A 22,039-nucleotide genomic window follows, 5' to 3' on the forward strand; every position below is an offset into this window, starting at 1 on the left:
TGGACCTAGGGATGTTTAGCTGCATGGAAATCTCAGTTACAGCATATGACAAAGTGACACCCAAACATCTGGCCACGTTCGAAGTGCCGGCTGCGGTGGCCGAGCGGTTCTAGGCGCTTCGGTCTGGAACCGCGCGACTGCTACGGTCGCAGGTTCGAATCCTGCCTCGGGCATGGATGTGTGTGATGTCCTTAGGTTAGTTCTGTTTAAGTAGTTCTAAGTACTAGGGGACTGATGACCTCAGATGTCAAGTCCCATAGTGCTCAGAGCCATTTGAACGTTCGAAGTCCGTGAGTTCGGCGGAGCGCCCCATTCTGCTCTCTCACGATGTCTAATGACTACTGAGGTTGCTGATATGGAATACCTGGCGGTAGGTGGCACCACAATGCACCTAATATGAAAAATGTATGTTTTGGGGGTGTCCAGATGCTTTTGATCACATCGTGACGTCTATTGCCATGCGTTTTTGATCTAGCGTCAAGAGTCGCGGCACCCATATTCCAGATAATTTTTTCATTTCTAATTTTTCAATTAAAATGTGATATGCGCTTTCAGATGACATCTGGCAAGTGTGAGCAGTTTCATGCACTTTCAATGGGTGATCCTCCATGACCATTTTGTGTACTTTTGCAATGATTTCTGGAGTAGTGACACATCTTGGCTGACCACTGCGCAGATCATCATCTAAGCTCTGCTGACAAAATTTAAATTCATTTGTCCACTTGGCAACAGTTGAATATGAAGGAACAAAGTCCCCCAGTGTATTCTCGAAATCCGCATGAATGTCCTTTGCTTTCATACCTTTCTTTACGAAGTACTTAATCACTGCTCAAATCTCGAATTTTTCCATCTTTGCAAATCACTGCGTGGGAACAACAACAGTGCCACGTCACCGCCATAGCTCTCTTCCAAGAGCACGTATGTGACACGTGTTTACAGGTAACAGTCCAACGAATATCACGTGAACAACTGGTTGCGCTAGCGCTGACCTCTCGTGTTGATTCCAAGAACTTTTCATACCACCCTCGAACAAACTTTCCAGTACCCTCGACACAGAAGACAGCCGTCTATGCTTTCCGCCAATTCTTTACGTTGGTCTGCTTTCGTTGTTTGTGCCCAAATGTTGTCTTCGTAGCCAGCGGTTCATGTGAGCAGGGATGAACATCGGAGGGAGCCAATTAAGGGCTGTATTGTGGGTTATCAAACACTTCCCATCGAAAACGCTGCAGCGTCTTCATTGCCCTTGCGAAATGCGGCTGACAGTGGTCTTGAAGAAAGAAAAGCATGACATTTATGTTATGTGGGCTGCACAGCTTTAGGCGAAATCTCTCACCAGATCCACATACTTGGCGTGAGACACTGTTGTTATAAGCATTTCCACATGATCACTTTGCCCTCTGAACTGAAAAGAGCAACGTGAAGGGCTGGACAGGTTCCCTAAAGACACTGTCCAACACGTTTGTGCAAAGTTCCATAGGTTTTCACAATGGTTTCCATTTCGCACCAAATCTGACCTTACTTTCCCAACACGCCTCATACATGTTGTTAAAAAGTCGTTTAATTCGGTCTGCTTATTGGAGATGCCACTGGAGTTCTAGATACAAAATGTAAGGCTGTCTTTCCGAATAGGCCTATGGGCCACCTTGAGGGCAACAGAACTGCGTAACAATCTCAAAAGGCGATTATATTTGATGAAAGAGCCGTCCATACGTTCCTTTGTTTCATTGAGATAACGAATGAGTTTAAGCCAGAAATGACATTCATAATTTCAGAATAGAAGGCCGAGTGTGATGTTTGGTGAGAGTCGACGTGTTTTGTTGCTTATTTGTCGTGGGCCAGCCTCTGTGGTCTGAGGCTGAGTTCAAATGGCTCTGAGCACTATGGGACTTAACATCTGAGGTCATCATTCCCCTAGAACTTAGAACTACGTAAACCTAATTAACCTAAGGACATCGCACACATCCTGACGCTGTGTTATCTTGTTGAGTTACGGAAATTACTGGTCTGTTCAAAGACGGGAAATGCTGCTGGCTGTTGACGATTGGCGCTCAGTTTGAGGCTGTGCTTGAGTCCCTCAATTTCGGATTGTCTGTTGGGCATTATGCGTATGTAGGGCTTTCTGGAATGCATACAGTCCCTTCATGAGGCTGGATGTGCTTGGTCGCAGTTTGTACATTTCGAGTCCTGACCACGGGAAAGTGGGCAGTTTTGAGAGATGTAATGCCCTGCCGAGAGTGTGCAGTATTTTGCCGTTTGAATGAATTTTTGACATCGTTTTCACTGTGGAGGGCCCTCTTCGTTGCGATACGTAACCCAACTTTGTTAAGACGTATGAAGTAAATATTTCAGCGAGATCTATTTTCTTCAGGAAATAATCATTTAAGGAAACGCGGGACATTTTTTCAAAAAAATGTCTGTACAGCAAATAGGGATGAAGCCCTACAACATGACATGCGTTCAATAAGTGAAGGAGAAATATAAGGAAAAACATGTGAATTACTGTACGTGGCTATGTCAAAAAAATTGAGAGTGGAATGTTGCATCCGCTGCCGTATTTCATGAGTGATGAAGAGTGGTTCCTTCTGACAGGGACATCTGGTCTTGTGGTAGAACACCAGATACAGGTGAACAAATACTCCCTATAAGATTAATGAGGAACATCTTCACGATAAAAAAAGCAGAGTCTGGTGTGGGGCGATCTCTGACATTTCACGCGGGTCAATCACATGAATTTATTCAAGATTCACAGAAGAAATTGCTCTCAGCAGAGGACTGTGGGCGCCCTTGTGACTTTTATCTGCGGTGCAGTCTAAAGGGAAAAGTGAACCTAAATAACTCAATAGCGTTAGAAGACTTGCAAGACAATATTCGTAATGAAATTTTGAGAATTGATGCGGCAGAATTGCGCAAAGTATATATTAACATGTTAGAGGGCGCAAAGAAGTTCGTTGAAGCACAAGAAAGTCATTTTCACTTAAGCACAAGACGGTCATTTTCAGCATCTAATGTAATGTAAAAGACACGATCAGAGCTTACTTGTTACGTCTTTATCATCTAAGTATTACATGTTTATCTATTTGTTTTTGTAACTGTTGGTGGCAGGATACAATTCGTGCGTAACTGCGTAGCAGTTTGGACTCGTGGCTGGTTTTTCGCGCACCACACTGTACAGGGTGTAACAAAAAGAATCATCCGATTTTTAAAAAAATCGTAACTATTATGTTATTTGAGATATGTGCGTGAACAACGTACTGTTGGAAAGAGCAAATTCTCGAGTTTTACATGGTTTTCGCTAGGAAACAGTAGTGTGCGCCCACTTCAGTTCTAGTATAAATGGTGTCGGGACAACAGAAAGCGTTTTCTGTTTTACGTTTTGGGCAGTGCGGGTCAGTAATAACTGTTCAGCGCGACTTTCGTACTAGGTAATGGCGTGGATCCTCCTACAGCACACAGTATTAGATGATGGCATAACAATTACGAGAAAAAGTTGTGTGAGCAAATCGCCGGGCAGTCCCAGAGTCCTCGAGACAGACGTCGAACGCATCCGCAATAGTTTCACAAGGAGTCTGCAGAAATCCGTTCGCCGTGCAGCTCGACAACTCAACATACCCCCTGTGTCCGTCTGTGTCTGACCTGTGTTGAGTCGACGTTTACACATGAAACCATACAAAATTCAGCTACTGCAAACTCTTCGTGAAGGTGACAAACAACAACGTGTGGAGCACTGTAACTTCGTTCTTGGTAAGATGAAGGATTCCAGTTTTCTTCCACGCTTAGTATTTAGTGACGAGGCAACATTCCATTCAAATGGGAGGGTGAACCGTCATGTGAGACTATGGGGTACAGAAGAAACACTTGAAGTTGTACAACATGAGAGGGACTCTCCAAAATTTGTGTTTTGTGTAGAAATTGTACAACATGAGAGGGACTCTCCAAAATTTGCGTTTTGTGTAGTTTCACGGAAAAAGGTACACGGTCCATTTTTTTTCCAACGGTTGGAGACTGATTCGAACGACTTCATTTACCAACAGGATGGGGGACCGCCACAATGGCATCTGCATGTGCGGGAATTTTTAAATCAAAGGATTACTAGATGATGGATCAGTCGATCTGGGCCAAATGATTCAACCTTACGTTACTGGCCTCCAAGGTCAGCGGGCCTGACTATATGTGATTATTTCTTGTTTGGTTTATAAAAGACTCTGTGCATATGCCTCCGTTACCAACAACAATGAATGAACTGAGACATCGCATAACAGCAGCTGTGGAAGCTGTAACTCAAGACATGCTCGCTGCAGTGTGGGAACAATTTGAATACCTCATTGATATATGCCGTGCATCTCAAGGGTGGCATATTGAACATCTATGAAAAGGTATGAAAAACACTTTTTGAGTTTCCCATTCATAAAAAAAACAGAATTCATTGTATATGTTTATTAGTTTCAGAAATATAGGCATACCAAATCGTATGATTCTTTTTGATACACGCTGCATATTAATGAACGGTCAGGTCTGATGATAACAACTAGCGCCAAATCTCATTTCTGATAGCTTTATCCAAAGATACTGAGAAAGTAATGTATTCAAGAGTTGCATCACATATTTGTACAAATGAAATACTAAAAAAGTGTCAAATTTGGTTTTTAAGAAAGGCTTTTCAACAGAAAATGCTATATATGCTTTCATTGATCAAACATTAAATGCACTGAATAACGAAACATCACCCATTGTGATATTTTGCGATTTCTCAAAGGCTTTTGAATGTGTGAATCTTGAAATTGTTCTAGATAAGCTTAAGTATCGTGGTATGATTGGGACAGTGCAAAAATGGTTTAATTCATACTTAATTGGAAGAATGCAGCAGATCTAAATTGACAGTGCAGATAGTATGCAAAAATCAGCAGAGTCTTCTAACTGGGGAGACATCCAAGAATGGCGTCCCACAGGGTTCAGTCTTGGGTCCCTTATTGTTCTTAATATATATTAACGACTTGCCACTTTATATGCATGAAGATGCAATGCTATTTCTTTTTGCTGATGATACAAGTATAGTAATCACACCCAACAAGCAAGAATCATCTGAGGAAATTGTAAATAATGTCTTTGAGAAAATTGTTAAGTGGTTCTCTGCAAGTGGACTCTCACTAAATTTTGAAAAAACACAGTTTATGCAATTCTCTACAGTAAATGGTATAACACCATTTATAAATATAGAATACGAACAGAAATCTGTTGCTAAGGCAGAATACTCAAAATTTCTGGGTGTGTGCATTGATGATCTGCTGAAACGGTTAGGTTCAGCTGGATACGATATTAGGGTTATTGCAAATTTCGGTGATAAACATATCAGTAAATTAGCCTACTATGCCTATTTTCATTCACTGCTTTCATATGGCATCATATTTTGGGGCAATTCGTCATTAAGAGAGAAAGTATTCTTTGCACAAAAGCGTTTAGTCTGAATAATAGCTGGAGCCCAACCAAGATCACCTAGCAGACATTTATTTAAGGAACTCGGGATATTCACAGTACCTCCGCAATAGTATATTCACTTATGAAATTTGTCATTAATAACCTATCCAAATTCTAAAATAACAGCGAATTGCATAGCTACAACACTAGAAGAAACGATGATCTTCACTATTCTGGATTAAATCTCACTTTGGCACAGAAAGTGCTGCCACAAAAATCTTTGGTCATTTGCCAAATAGTATTAAAAGTCTGACAGATAACCAACCAACATTTAAAAGCAATTTTGAAAGAATTTCTGAATGACAACTCCTTCTACTCAATAGATGAGTTCTTAGATTGAAATAGTAACTGTCATGTTGGTCACAGTTTTCTCCGTGTCTGTCGTGTAGTATGTGCTTCGCTTGTGGTCTTATCGTGCAAGCGTGACACGTTCCACATCATTACGAAATGTCACATTCATGATCTATGGAACAAGGTTTACTGTATGTATGTATGTATATGTATGTATGTAAGCTGAAACGTGTAAAAGGGGATTTCGTCCACTTGAAAATATTTTAAATCATTTCTTTGGTCGGTCATAGTATCAAAGTGGTATTTGACCGAGTCTCCTGTAAAGATTGCCTTGATCGATCCCTTGATGCGCTTTTTGAGTTCAGTACTAATTTTTAGGAACGTCACAGTGTACTGAATCCTGCTGATAGGTGGTACCTCGTGCATTCGTTCATTTGGCTTCGTCTTATTCGGGGTGATTGTTTGCTGGGCCTTGATTTTAGTTTGTTCTGGCGTTGTGTCATTTTCCGCCTGCAGGTGGTCGAAATTGTTTGATGTCGGAATCGGAACTTGTTTCTTGGTGTTTATTTTGTGTGCTTGGCTGTTTTTTGGCTGGAGTTCACTTCGTTTGTGTTTCACAACCTGAAAGGGTTGATCGGTACATTGCCCTTTCGGGATGGATTCCAGACTGGCAGTGTTCAGTTCAGTCTTTTACATCATCTGATTGGGACTCGGAGGTTGGTGTTACTGGCAGGACCTCATCTGAGATAGACATGTGTTCCTCTGCGTTTTGGACGACGGAATCTATTCCGCTTTTTTTAAATGTCATGTTGGTCACGGTTTCCTCTGTGTCTGTACGATTTAGCTTTGTGTAAATTTCGATGAGATATAATAAGGGGAGATGACCTACGGATTAACGCTGTAAGTTGATTTGACGCCAATCCGCCAATTATAGACACCACAAAACATTAGCAGACTACTGTTTACGATTCCTTCTTTTTCTTAATTTCTGTTGTGTTCACCCAATAGCTATTTTAAACAGAAAATGTTAAAATGTTTAGGTGAATAACACAGCATTAGGAAGGCATTTTCAGACGTTTTTCTCGTCGTGAATGCATATTTGATCCAGTAATACGACGTATTTCGCCTAGTTAATGTAACACTCTTCTTGTTACACCTTTCGTATAACCAAGAAGATAAGTATGTGATGTGAAAAGGCTGCTTTCGTAATTAAACATTTTCCTTTGATGTTCGGTCAATGTCCTCCTCCCGAAAATGCTGAGAACATATTTTGCTATATTTGGTCGGTTTCCATTCTTTCTTTCTCACATCGTTCACCCACAGAGCTTTTCGAATTGGACTGGCAGGAAATCTAAAGTCAAATGATATAAATAAAACCACTACAGTAAAAGCAAACAGCGTAAACAAAATTCTTGCAAGTAAAAGAAAATATCGCTTGAACGACTCGACTTACGAATGAAATGCGATTCCTTTTCACCTTAGGCCATAACAGGAATGATTAGTACAGCCATAAATGACGCGAGCTGGGATTTTTTTTCCTTATCAAAACACGTCCAGCAGAAGCACTGACATGGCGGACGTCGGCTTCAAGTATGTGACGTCATGACAACTCCCCTTATTAAACACCCGTGCACCTCTGTGCGAAAAATTGGTGTACCGTGGAAACACGTTTAGTCAGGATGTTGATTTGGTTGTCTTTGCGAAGAGCTTGCCAGACACTACTCGGATCAAAAGTGAGACAATATAAATATTCGTCGGAATATAAGTGAAAATCGGTGTTGAATTGAAAACTACAAAAAAATGAAAGATATCCTCTGATACGATCGTAAATATGCTTGGAACTATAGACAATGCAAATTATAGCAAAGATCGCGTCGAAAGGAACCCAGAATAACTGAATATTCGAGTTGCGAGAGCTGCGGTAGTATAGAAAAGGAAATGAAAAAAGGCGCAAAGCGATTACGCAGCTAGCCCATCGGACACATAGCTCCCAACGGCAATCCAAACTTGTGACTTATCTGTTCTGTAACTATTGCATAACTGTGTATAACCACTGCGTTAAAGAGATTGATAATTAAACATGTTAATACGAAACCTTTGTTTTGATTTTATCCCAACGTCTTCGCGAAAAATTCACAGCGCGGGCCCGAACTGCGCTCAACAAATTTTCGTTCTAGATACTTGGTGTCCATCTCAGAAAATAGTGTCATTTGCTGCATTCAGAAATAGCTACTTACCCAGCCATTATAATGTGGAACTTCGTTTCGGAAGTCCGCTAGTGGTGTCATCCCAAAAGCCCATCGAGTGTCCGTCCCTAAAACTCGAAGTCAGAGAGAGCAGAAACTTCAGTAATATTCTGAGCCCGGCTCTGAAAAATGCAGGATTGGGAGACTTCTTAACTGAAAGATCTACTAGTGTGCTGGGGTATCCTCGGACTGTACCAAGGAAAAGAGAAACGAGGATAAGAGTTCCACATCCAGGAGACAGCTTCACCCATATCATATTCATTCTTTAGTGAGACAGGAAGTACATAGTTTCTGTTTGAAAAAGACCGCAAAAAATTCGAAAGTGCTAAAGTTAATGGACTCAACAAGGCAGCACGATTTCGAAGTATCATCGGGACGTTAGAAGAGAATATCCAAAGGAGCCACGAAGAAGAAAGGAAGGAAGTATACTGAGAGAACAGGTACCAGCAACAAAGATCAAAGCCCAACGTCTGAAAAATATTAGTTCCGAACATATGCACCAGGAATGAGATAAGATGTAACTCTTGAAAATATTTGTCACCTACAAAATTATTGAGGCTTTCATGGCCACTTGTTGACGTATTGTCTGTTTGCTTCTGTCTCGGGCTCTTCGGCCGACGTTTGTTTGACGATTTTTATGACGTTTCGCTGGGACGAATGGCTGCCACCGTTAACGCTACGCCCTCCAATTCCGCCACCAGCAAACAAACATCGAGCGAATAACCCGAGACAGAGTCCAACCGGCAGTATGTCAACTATTTGATATCTCACTGATATTGATCAAATCGTAGTTTTTTCTAAACACCTTGCAGATAACAAATTAGTTCCATAAACACCAGCATCGTTTGTGTTATTTCTAATTTTCAGGACAAGGTCAACTTGTGACAGGACGCCACTTTTCTCCAAGTTTGGCGTGGCAAAATAGTGGTCCAAGTGTCCAAATTTGAAATCATATAACATTTTACTCACGTTCTTGTCCACTTGTTGGCGATGATACCTGTAAGATTTCGCAAAAGAACTGTTGAATTTGCGGTGTAAACAAAGTGTAACAAACCGTATTTTGTCATAAACAATAGAATTTTTAAATTGTTAACGAAACTGAGTTAACTTGTCCATTTAAACCGCACCCCATCGTTCAGGAAAAGTCACAGCCCTGCAGTTAAAAATACCGAACAGCAAATGATCGTGCGAGAAGATGTTCTCTATACTGTATATGCGGTCAATGAAGCTACAAACAGTTGCTCGATTTCTTGGCATATTACTCACTACCTTAAGGAGTACAGTGACGGATAAGTTTACACAACGAATTATTGTAACGTGAAATACATTTGAACAACGCAGTAACGATATTCGTTTTAGGTAGTCGATCTAGTTTCTTTATTTGAACACATAGAACAATGCTAAACATGGGTCTTATTTATGCTGTTACGTCAGCTGGGACACACACCATTGTTAGTTCAAGACTGGCAACTGCTTGCTCTCGAAAATCTCTGACATGGCGTACGCTGACAGCCTCGGCGTTCTGGTTTTATTCACACTGTCAAAGTCGACTTCATACAGGCCCATCTTGATCCTGTGAACAAAAAAGATCACAAGTCGAGATACCCTCCATTGCATTTAAGATTTAGTATACAGGGGGTCCCCACTGGGTGTTGTGTGATGTCCTTAGGTTAGTTAGGTTTAAGTAGTTCTAAATTCTAGGGGACTGATGACCATAGATGTTAAGTCCCATAGTGCTCAGAGCCATTTTGAACAGGGGGTCCAAGGAGGAGTGATTAATATTCAGGAACATGACAGGAATGATCATTCGAAGCAAAAAAGGTCTAGTAAACATAGGCTCTGTAATGTATTCCCTGAGGGCTACTCTCATCTTCCCTAGCATGAAACGCACTTTTTCTGCGCAACAAGTTTTCATAGCAAGATATGCATTTTAGAGCCATGTTCATTAGACAACTTTTTCTTGTTTCAATCCATGCTACCACCTCGCAAAATGTGATAAGCAAAGAGCTTGCAGTAGAACAGATTTGTTTCACAGTATCGAAGATGCAGAAGTACTCATAGCTCCTAATGTATTCATGTTAGAGCCTATATTTACGACACTTTTTTATTTCGAATGATCGTCTCTGTCATGTCCCTCAGTATTGACCACTTCTCCCGGGACACGCCGTATATCTATAGTTCTATTCGCAGTAAAGCAGCTATCACAATATCCACAAAAATAACTCTAGCACGCTAAGTGCCACATAGTCTTCCAACACTACATACGAGGGGCGTTCAATAAGTAATGTAGCACTTTTTTTTCTCGGCCAATTTCGGTTAAAAATTCGGAATTTGTTGTGGGACATAGCGAAATATTCCCGCTTCACCCCCTTTACTTTAATGACATTCGTGGCGGGGCTATATGTAGCTTTCAAAATGGCATCTGTAACGGATGTGCGTTCTAAGCAGAGAGCTGTCAGTGAGTTGCTTTTGGCGAAATAGCAGAGTATCTCAGACATTCATAAGTCCCTGAAAATGTTTACGGAAACCTGGCATTCAACAAAAGCATTGAGTCGTTGGCCTAGGCGTCTGCCATCACCTCCCGCATGCCAGCTGTACGCACACTGCTGTGATTCCTGTAATGTTGGAACGTGCGGACACTCTCATCAGAGGTGATAGACGAATCACAAAGGCCTCACTGCTCAACTGGACGTCTCTGTTGGTAGTGCTGATGCACACGTCCACCACATGGGGCATTCAGAGGCGTGTGCCTGCTGGGTTCCTCGCCACCTAACAGAAGGATATAAAGAGCAACGAAGGAACACCTGTGCGAAATTACTTGCGCATGACGAGGCTGATCGTGAACATTGCCACAGGTGATGTACATGGCTTCATCGCTTCAAACCGAAAACAAAACGGCAGTCCATGGAGTGGCGGCACACCACCTCTCCTCCACAGAAAAAAGTTCAAAGCCGCACCCTCAGCCAGTGAAGTCATGGCGAGCTCTTCCCGGACTTTGAAGAGGTTATTCTGTTTGATGTCCTCCCTCATGGTGCAACGATCAGCTCTGAAGTGTATTGTGGTATCCTCAAGGAATTGAAAAGGCGACTTCAGCGTGTACATACCACAAAATGCAAATGAACTTCTCCTCCATGACGACGCAAAGTCTCACGTAGGTCTGCGCACCCGAGAGGAGCTCACAAATCTTCATTGGACTGTTCTTCCTCATTCACCCTATAGCTCAGATCTCGCACCTTCCGACTTTCATCTGTTGGGCCCAATGAAGGATGCTTTCCGCGGGAAGCAGTGCGTGGACGAAGGGGAGGTTACTGATGCAGCCTCGACGTCAACCATTAGAGTGGTACCATGAGGGCATACAGGCCTTTCCTGTAAGGTAGTGCAGGGCCGTCGCATTGAACGGAGATAATGTTAGAAAAAAGGATTTTGTAGCCAAGAGAGTGGGGCATAATATGACGTATTGGAATCTTGAATAATACCATCTTGCTTTCAGGGGCAAAAATGTGTTGCAGTACTTATTGAATGCCCCTCGTGCATTGTAAAATAGCTGTGTCACTGTAAGGGAAAACATCAGTGATAACATAGATAGAGCGTAAAGGCTGTCGCCGCGCTACAACAGTCTTCCACTCTGACTTTTCACTGTGCCCTCTCAGCAGGGGGTCTGAAAACATGTCGTCTTGGCAGGAGACATCTTTCCAACAGTAGTGTTGCAGAGCAGGGCGCATAATTCTACCATACAATGATAGACATTAAAATCTGAACGCCAGGAACGAAAAAAATTTTACTTATTGTGCGTATGCAATATTTAGGAAGAATACATGATTAAACTTGCAGAACATTTGGGGATATTCTGGGTCCGAAATTCAGTACACAGAGTTGCCACCTCTGGCACCAACAGTGGCTCTAATCCGACTGGATATCGACTCGAATAGAGCTTGGACGAGAGATACGGCTACGTCATTCCATGCAGCTTCAAGTCTACGCCAGAGTTCATCGATCATAGTGTCCAGCGAGTGGTAGTGTCTCAATCTCTTGGCAGTCGATAACCAGATGTTTTCAGGGGCCATAGCATCATTTCCGACACCATCTGTTTCGAGGCAGATCAAGACAGCACAGATAATATGCAGTTTTATGTGATCTTGTTGAACGATACCGTCACGAAGGCTTCAAAGAAAGGGTACACTCAGTAGTCCCGTGCACCAGAGGTGATCACTTTGAGTACCTAATGGACCCAATACTTTTATGCCAGGTACTGGGTTGTATGACAATAAGTAATGTATGCAGAATGAAGCGCCAAATGAAACTTTGTACCAACGCCAGGATTCGATCTCGGGTCTCCTCCTCACTAGGCAGATGCGCTAACCAATACGCCACCCTGGTACAGAGGCTTTGCACAACTGCACGGACTATCCCAGCACACCTCTCTCCTCAATCCAAATTCCAATTCATACCTCTGCCCATTTGGTATTCCCCCTATAACAGCATTGGAGAGACTGTCCAACTGTACTAGAATAACACCTAAGCATCGAACGAAATAGGGGATCCTGCCTAAGACCCAGGCATAAGTACAAGGGTGGCGTAGTGGTTAGCAGAGCTCCCTAGTGAGTAGGAGATTCATGTATGAATCCTGGCCTTAGTACAAATTTTCATTCGTCTCTTCAGTCTGCATTAACACATCATAGATGTTTGGGACTTGAAACACCATATAGTTTCATTTGATTAAAGCACCTATGCCTGGGTTTCATGCAGGATCCCCCTTTTTCGTTCAGTGCTCAGGTGCTGTACCAATATAGCTGGAGAGACTCTGCAATGATATTTGATTTTGGGGAAATACCAAAAGGACTGAGGCACGAATGGCAATTTGGACTGAGGAGGAAGGCGTGCTAGAGTAGTCCGTGCAGTTGTGCAGAGCAACTGTACTGAGGTGGCGTAGTGGTTAGCGTATCTGCTTAGTGGACAGGCAATCCAAGTTTGCATCAAATCCTTCTTACAAATTTTCATTCGTCGCGTCCGCCTGCTTAGTTGGGTGCTGACGTGCTCGCCTCTCATGCAAGAGGGCCCGGGTTCGATTCCCGGCCGGGTTAGACATTTTCTCCGCTCGGGGACTGGGTGTTGTATTGTCCTCATCATCATTTCATTCTCATCACCGGCGCGCATGTCGCTCATTGTGGCGTCAAATGAAATAAGACTTGCACTTGGCAGAGGCCTCCCGGCCAACGATACCAAACGCTCATTTCTACTTTCCACCCGTCACTTCAGTCTGCATAAATGCATCACAGATGTTTATAGATTCATTTGATTAAATACTCCTCAGAGCAGCCGCACAGGTGTAAGTCCATCGTGATACTGTATGCAGAATGCGACTCGCCTGAAAGGACGGCGTGGTGCCACTCCTGAGTCCATTGATGCCGTCGGGCGCACCGCTATCAGCGCGCGTCTCTGCCGCCGCATCAAGGAAAGCAGTAACAGTGGTCGCCTTGCTGACAGTCCGTGGTCCTCCAAACATCGCCACATAGTCCTTGTTGATGCGGTTTGTCCACGATACGCAGACAATTTGCTCAATGGCTGTCAGGACTTGCAGTATGGCAACCTTACCCTCACTTTATGACTGCTGAGAACAGAGGAGCGGAGGGGGGGGGGGGGGCAGCTTCGGCAGCTTGCCGCAGTCCTGGCCCCGTAATCTTAACAATGTGCGCATTAACACTTGGCATCTAGCGACATCGTAACGTTGGCAGCACTTGGAGGTAAATGAATATGTTTCAACAAGTGTTCTTGTTCTCCGCTTCTGGCTGCACCAGTAAAATCGTTAAGTTGTCACGGACAAGCAGTACTTGATTCACTGCAGTTTGCTGGCTCGAGCTATATCATGTGGCTCTACGATCTTACACGACAGAGTGAACAATATGTCTGTCCTCCCAGCTGATAGACATATTGGGCCATTGTAATTCCGCTTGGCATTGAGTACGGTCCTCTTCAGTCCATCCATTCCTTGTTCACTTGAAAGTCGTGGAATCCCAACTGACAGGGACAGGAATATCGCGGTCGCGATAAAGCTCACATACACTCGACATCCAGAATTACTGCTGTGTCCCCTCTACCAAGAAATCTTCAGTCCAGTTAAAAATTTTGTTTGATACGCCATATGTTCTAAGATTCAACACTAAATGAGCCTCAAGGATGTTGGACGACGGTTTTGTAAATCATTCCTGGTAGATTCCTTGTAGATGGGGTGACCTATGCTTTGTCCAAATACTGGGCACAGTTTTTAGTTTGAGTGATCTAAGGTGTTGTTAAAAGAGGGGCTAGCTCGGCCCTAAAATCTGAATAGAATCTGATAGAGATTCCAGTGGGTCCTGAAGCTCTGTCCAGTTTTGGAAATTTGAGCTGTTCTGCTGCGTGCAGATTCGTCTTTGTTGAGAGTTGAGATGTGAATGGAAGGACTACTGAGCTGCTCACCAGACAAGCGTCCAATATGCAAACTCGATTCCTGTGATCTGAGGGTAATCACAATAGCAACTGATACGTGAGGAATGTTTTATAGCCTAAGATACTTTCTGTCGTTCAAACAATTCCTTGCTCTACTGTTCAGCATGGCAGTGCTCAGCCGCATGCAGTACCTTCAGACACTGACTGACAACAAAAGTTAAACACATGGAAGCAATGGTCTGATGTAGATGCAGTGGGTATGTGAATGGTTAGAGTTGCAGTGGCGTCTCACGGCTACGATGACCACCAGAGTGCTTTACCGTTATCACCACGTGACCATTTTACCAAAGCATACAAGTTATGTAATTGGCATGTGCTACGTCGGACCGTTGGTTGGACACTCTGAAGAACAATGGGGAATGCTCCGTGCTCGTGTGAGACAATGTTACCAGTATTTAACAGGTTAAGAAAGGGTCTGCATGCTGCTAGCTCAACGAATCGTGAATTATCCAGTCTCGTGGGGCATTCAGATGCCACACTCAAACAACGTTGAACTGAATGGGGCAGGATTCTGGTCGAACAAGTTCGACCGCAGCAAGGAAGTATCGCCTTACTGGGTGCCAAGCACATCGCAACCCCTTTACATTTACGCCTGCGATCTGGGCACAAGTTATGGACTCATTATAACACACTGTCTCATCATGAACGATTCGTTGGAGACTAGTCGAAGCCGGGTTGCTGAATCAGTGTTCCAGATATTGGCTGCCATTCACACCACAGGACAGATGGCTCCTTCTGGTGCCATTCTCGGAAAGCGTAGCCTGTTGTCGAGTGCCGACGCTTAATTTTCAGCGATTAATCTCGTTTCTCCACTATACCCGGTGGCTGTTGCCTGGAACTATGGCGGGGCGACGGAAAATGTCACATTCTGCTAATGTGTTGGAGAGACCTCTAACGGTTCTAGGCGCTACAGTCTGGAACCGCGCGACCGCTACGGTCGCAGGTTCGAATTCTGCCTCGGGCATGTGTGATGTCCTTAGGTTAGTTAGGTTTAAGTAGTTCTAAGTTCTAGGGGACTGATGACCTCAGAGGCTAAGTCCCATAGCGCTCAGAGCCATTTGAACCATTTTTCAGACCTCTAACGTTATGTTGGGGGGGGGGGGGGGGGGGGAGCCTTCAGGTGGACGTCAGATCATCCCTGGTAGGGGCTAAAGGCACAGACGCTTGTGACCGGCCTCATGTGTTACTTGTCATAAGACAATATTCTCGTATCATCTTTCAGTAGGACAACAATTGCCTACCCACTGCACGCGTCTCTATGAAATGCCAGTATGATGTCGTGGTACTCCCTTAGGCAGCAAGGTTCCACGATTTGTCGCCAGTAGAGCACATGTGGAATGCAATGAGACATCGATTCAATCCCTATGCCAATTTCCAGGATATCGACGGCCAGATACGTCGCGGTTCACCTTAGGCGAAGACATAACGGTTGTACTACATTCTTCTCAAGTGAAACAGCGCATGTACCCAGGCCCAAGATAACCCAATATCCTACAGATAAGGAACCAGCAGTGCGCTCAAACTGCCAATTTCGTTGGATATTTAGCTTGAAATAAAACCACGTAACTTCTCAGTTCTTGAAGTTTCGTTTCGCTCCTCCCTCTTGTTCTAGGAGCTTTTTTTTTTCAGTGAATGTAGAATGATAGGGAACAAGCGTTCTTGACCAGGACCTTTGCCAGAGACGTTACGCACTGAACGCGTTTGGAGAATGGATGTCGGCTCTTCACCTCGATCCTCCAGCAACCACTGCATGGAAGGAGCCTGCCTAGGAACAGAAATAGGTTGGTGGGAAGTGACTGCAATCGACGACCTGGTCCGTTTCAGGGTGCGTAGATACTGTCTGAGAATTCAAACCGGGTATTCTTCAGGTTACTTGGAAAAGATACTGCTGTAGTATCTGAGAACTCGAAGTTGTGAGGAATTGTGTAACACATAGTAAGTGTGAAAGAGCGTAACTGTCAACTGTACAATGCACGAAAAGAGTGAAAGAAACATGGTAATTATGACTCTTTCAGTGAGGTTCTGTGGGTCATACAAAAATTCCCCCTGCCGTGGCGTAAACTGATCCGTTTAGATTCACAGTAACGTTTACATTTCTTCATCTTCACTTTTGGCTACCGATTATAAACTCTATTTAGGGTATATCTCTGTTGCCATCTCAGTTTCATTTGGTCACCCAAGGAGTAAGAATAAGAAGGCAGGTGAAAGTGATGTAAACATGAATCTCCCTCTCATTGGTTGGAAGCGAGATTTTAAGAAAGCCAACCGCCATTGTAAGCAGTTGAGACATTCTGTACAACATTTCACTGAATAATTGCAAAACAGTAAATAGAAATGCATATTAACTAAATTTTTCGAAATTTGCGTAATTACTTCGTGGTAAGCATTTAAATTTTACTCCAGGTTTATAGGCGCAGATTCACAGTGCAACAATGCAGGTTTGGTATGTCTGCTTAGCGGTAGAAGCCTTAAGACAAGGTTAAAATCTTTTAGGTAAATAAGCGTCATACTCACCAAGAGAAAAACGAAATAATGTCCTGGAAGATATTACTAAATTTACTTAACGACCAGCCAGTGAACTTACGTTATTAACATACCATGCAGGAGAATCATGGGTGCGTATACCTGAAGATAATAATGCAAGGAGAAGACAGAGTGGTGTCCGACATCTACGAACCGATGCCAAATGGCCTATGATGATGACGACGATGGTAGTGGCCTTAAAGTTTACAATTGTAGCAATGCCATTTTATAAGAGCTTCTGTAAAAAAGTTTCCATATTTAGTACGCAAAATTTTGTACACTCAAAAACTTTCATTATTGTGGTTCGTCTACTGCTTCTTGCTGCCACACAGTATTCATTATTGAGTGTAAACAATGCTTAATTCGGGAAATAACCAAGAATGATAATAAAAAATCAGCAAGTGACTATAGGCCGATCAGCATATTACCTGCAGTATCTAAAGCCTTGGAGTAAATTACTCATGGACAGCTGACATTACTCAAAACTAGCAACTTACATGATAAATATCAGTCAGACTTTTGGAAACACCTTAGCAGAATTGCGTCAATGAAAGTGACTGACGACATCAACCTCGCCAAGTAGTGGTGTCAACCTACCATTTTAACACTGATTTCAGCGACCCTTTTGTAACGTTGATTTAGATATATTATGAATGAAAGTGAAACAGTTGAATTTCTCAAACAGTTCCCTGCTGTGGTTCGACAGGTATATTAACAACGGGTATCAACGAGTGGCTTAGAGATGTAATCATGAAAACTGTGCTCTCAGAAGTCCCGGCGTTCAGTCCTTGCTCCACTGATTTACTCGTTCTTTTTTTCATTTTCGAAGTGAGTAACTTGTGATGTCGAAATATCGGAATTACCGCCACAGAAACATCACTTACAGTTTTCTCGTTTAAAAGTTTTTCGTTTCACTTAGACAATAATGTTTACCTTATTAGTAAATCCATCTACTTCTGTTTCATTTCATTCTCCTGCTAGGTTTCTAGGCATAATCAAGCAGCTTAATTAAGCCGAAAGCAACTTACGAGAAGCCGCTGGTCCATTCCATGTTGTCCATGAGGGTCCACATGGTGTAGCCGAGTACCTCCACTCCGTCAGTGTTGATCGCTTCCAGCAGCGCGCTCAGGTAGTTCTACAGCAGTGTAATACGAGTTTGTTACGGAACATCAACAACATCTACACGTGACATTCAGCAACCTCTTACGGACTTGTGCTTACAGTCAGGTACTCCACCCTGCCCGTGTCATTCAGGCCTCCTGAGTCGCCATAGCCGTTCTCCGTCACGAAGATAGGGTAACCGGGATACTCTGCAGTTATCCAGTTCAGTATTTTCCTCAAGCCTGCGGGATTGTTCTGAAGAAAAGCAGAATGGTTTGATTAAACGATATATTTGATACAGCCAAAGATTAACGTCAATATGAGCCCAGTAGTCGTAAGGCAGTATTAAAGATATCAACGCGTTAATTTGTCATAAAAATAGGTACGCGATGTCAAAACAGCAGCCAGCGACAACTTTTATCCCAAATCTTTATTTAAAGATGATGAAGGTTCAGTTACTAGATCTACATTGGGACAAACCATAGAAGGGTTCCATATTCACCTCTTCATAATGTTTAAATAGAATTTAATGCCCTTTCACATGTTCTTTAGCATTCGGTAAACATGGCGGGAGAAGTAGTCGGCATCTGTGTATGCTCCAGTCAGCCTCAACTGCATACTCGCTGAATTCATGCTTATTCTACACACAAGAAAAAAAAATTCCCAGAATTCTTGAAGATAGACGTTGATGGTGGATATTATATCACAGACACAGTCCCTTTGACTGTTAAGAAATGTCACTAAACCCACCCAAAAATGTAAACAACCATGTATGAGCAGCGCCTACTAGACGGAGGGAGTCTGACAGCCCATTATTTCCAGTCGTTCCACCAGGAATGAGGTACACGGCTCATGTTGTCTGTAGGTCAACCATGCCTAGACGGTCAGTACCGTGGTTCAATCGCGTCCGCATTTTTACTTTGTGCCAGGAAGGGCTCTCAACAATGGAAGTGTCCAGGCGTCTCGGAGTGAACCAAAGCTATGTTGTTCAGGCATGGAGAAGATACAGAGAGACAGGAACTGCCGATGACATGCGTCGCTCAGGCAGTCCGAGGGCTACTGCTGCAGTGGATGACCGCTACCTACGGATTATGGCTCGGAGGAACCCTGACAGCAATGTCATCATGTTGAATAATGCGTTTCGTGCAGCCACAGGACCTCGTTTTACGACTCAGACTGTGCGCACTAGGCTGTACAATGCCCAACTTCACTCCCAACGACCATGGCGAGGTCCATCTTTGCAACCATGACACCATGCAGCGCGGTACAGAAGGGCCCAACAACATGACGAATGGACAGCTCAGGATTGGCATCACGTCTCTTCACCGATGAGTATCGCTTATCCCTTCAACCAGACAATCGTCGGAGACCTGTTTGGAGGCAACCTGGTCAGGCTGAACACCTTAGACACACAGTCCAGTGAGTGCAGCACGGTGGATGTTCCCTGTTATTTTTGGGTGGCATTATGTGGGGCAGACGTACGCCGCTGATGGTCATGGAAGGCGCCGTAACGGCTGTACGATACGTGAATGCCGTCCTCCGACCAATAGTGCAATTATATCGGGAGCATATTGGCGAGGCATTCATCCCGTGGACGACAATTCGCGCCCCCATCGTGCGCATCTTGTGAACGACTTCCTTCAGGATGACGACATTGCTCGACTAGAGTGGCCAGCATGTTCTCCAGACATGAAACCTATCTAACAAGCCTGGGACAGATTGAAAAGGGCTGTTTATGGACGACATGACCCGCCAACCACTCTGAGGGACGTATGCCGAATCGCCGTTGAGGAGTGGGACAATCTGGACCAACAGTGCCTAGATGAACTTGCGGATAGTAGGCCACGACGAATACAGGCATGCTTCAATGCAAGAGGACGTGACACTGGGTTTTAGAGGTACCGGTGTGTACAGCAATCTGGACCACCACCTCTGATGGTCTCACCGTATGGTGGTACAACATGCGATGTGCGGTTTTCATGAGCAATAAGAAGGGCGGAAATGATGTTTATGTTGATCTCTATTCCATTTTTCTGTACAGGTTCCGGAACTCTCGGAACCGAGGTCATGCAAAATTTTTTTCTTGTATGTATGTCTATTTTATATCCATGTATTAATTTATTACGCATTTGGGCTTCGTACACCTTCCCCACAATTAATTACAATGTATTTATATTGTACCGCTATGTTTCTTTCACATTCCTACCATCTTACACGACAGAGTGAGTGAATGCGTATGTACGAGGGGAAGTGAAAAAGTAAAGGGACTTTTGAGAAAAAAAAATTATTCTAATGATAGAAAATTATAGCATACATTATTTATCTACGTACTTTCCCTGCACTTCAACGGACTTTGTACAACGTTTCACAAGTTTCAGGATTTCGCGGTAATAAAGGTTTTTTGGTTGCACCTGTGACCAATTTTGCACTGCGTCAATGGCTTCTGCATCGGTTGCAAAGCTTCTTCTCCTGGGAGCTTGCTTCAACGGTCCAAACATATGGAAATCGCTTGGAGTCAGGACTGGACCGTGTGGTGGGTGTTCCAGAAATTCGAATCCCAACTCCTTCATTGTTTCGGCAGTCCACTTGGCAGATTCCGAGAATTGTCTTGCTGCAGGATGATATCTTTTCCGTGACGTTTGGAACTGATTGCAGGTTTCGATTTAGTTCGCAACACATCACAATAGTTCTCACAGTTCACAATTTGGCCTCTTGGGGTGAAATGAACGACTGTCACACATTCCATGTCCCAGAATACTGTTAGCATAATCTTACCAGCTGATGGTTGACGTTTAAATTTATTAACTTCTGGCGATGATGTGTGTTTCCAAACAATGCTCGCTGCCTTACTTTCCGGTTCGTGATAATGCCCCAAGTTTCGTCTACAGTAATGATTTGCTGTAAAAGCCAATCTCTCTCGTGACGATAATGGGCCAAATGTTTACGAAAGATGTCCAGCCTTTACGCCTTATGCTGCGCTGAGAATTCCTTAGGTACCTATCTCGCACACACTTTCCGAAAATGTCCACTGTAATTTGTCTGTTTTCCATCACCATATCCTCACGGATTCCAACTTGTCCTCAGTTACTGATATCGATGGCCTGCCCGATCTTTCTTCCTCACATGTAGAAGTTCTTCCCTATCCATTCGTATATCTTGCTGCCATAAAGAGCTATTACTATACCAGGCTTTTATTCGACGAATAATTTCCGCAGCTTTAACACCTTCGGGATACGAAATGCGAATCACTGCCCTCCTTGGTGCAGATCGAGAATGGAGCTGCCATGTTTCACTGTCTGCTACAACACAAAGACTGATGCAGGAACAAGAGTGACACTTTGCACGTATAGAATTGTTGCAGATGACAGTACTTCAGTGCTGGATATCAGCATTGTTACCAAGTCTTAGTACTGTCTGGTGGCGGGTAAACTTCTTGTCTGCTACTGTAGCAGTTTAGCCAATAGTCTAGTTTGCTTAAGTAGGCAAGATGCGGTAAGGGTGTTCTCTGACAACTTGCGCTACGTGTGTGTGGGAACCCCCATTAGGTCAGGGTGCCGGACATTCGGTCTTGGGATTTTGAAGAGAAAGGTTGCTCGTGGCAGTTCGTTTGCAGTACTGATTGTGGTAACTGAGTCTGTGTAAGTTTCAGCCTAGTCGAAGTTTCAATCCATATTCTAGCTTCAGACCTTTATAATCATGCAGAATATTTCATTCGGAATGGAAAGTGGTAGGGTTTCATGTAGTTATTCGGTTTTACTAGTAGTTACTTTTTCCAACCAGGACTAACAAATTTGAGAGTGTGGTGTGCGCACTCTGTTTAGTCTCAATTGGAATTCGTGTTTCCCAGAGTGAATGTGCGTATGTTTGTGTTTCATATATTGTTTCTTCTTCTGTTTCGTTACTTTCTCGGTATTCTGTAATTT

The 22,039-nt window shown here is 43.4% G+C and overlaps 1 protein-coding gene across 1 annotated transcript in view; it reads right to left on the bottom strand.

The window, feature by feature from the left end:
* Positions 1 to 9,461: 9,461 nt before the first annotated feature.
* LOC126412968 (myrosinase 1-like) overlaps positions 9,462 to 22,039 on the bottom strand; it is a 91,104-nt gene continuing 78,526 nt past the window's right edge. Inside the window, exons 9-11 of the mRNA XM_050082860.1 lie at positions 18,237 to 18,371; positions 18,044 to 18,150; positions 9,462 to 9,582 (exon numbers count right to left, since the gene is read on the bottom strand). Coding sequence (XP_049938817.1) covers positions 9,462 to 9,582; positions 18,044 to 18,150; positions 18,237 to 18,371 — 363 coding nt within the window. The remainder of the gene's footprint in view (positions 9,583 to 18,043; positions 18,151 to 18,236; positions 18,372 to 22,039) is intronic.

The sequence above is a fragment of the Schistocerca serialis genome, chromosome 7 (assembly GCF_023864345.2).
Source record: "Schistocerca serialis cubense isolate TAMUIC-IGC-003099 chromosome 7, iqSchSeri2.2, whole genome shotgun sequence".
Classification (NCBI taxonomy): Eukaryota; Metazoa; Arthropoda; class Insecta; order Orthoptera; family Acrididae; genus Schistocerca; species Schistocerca serialis.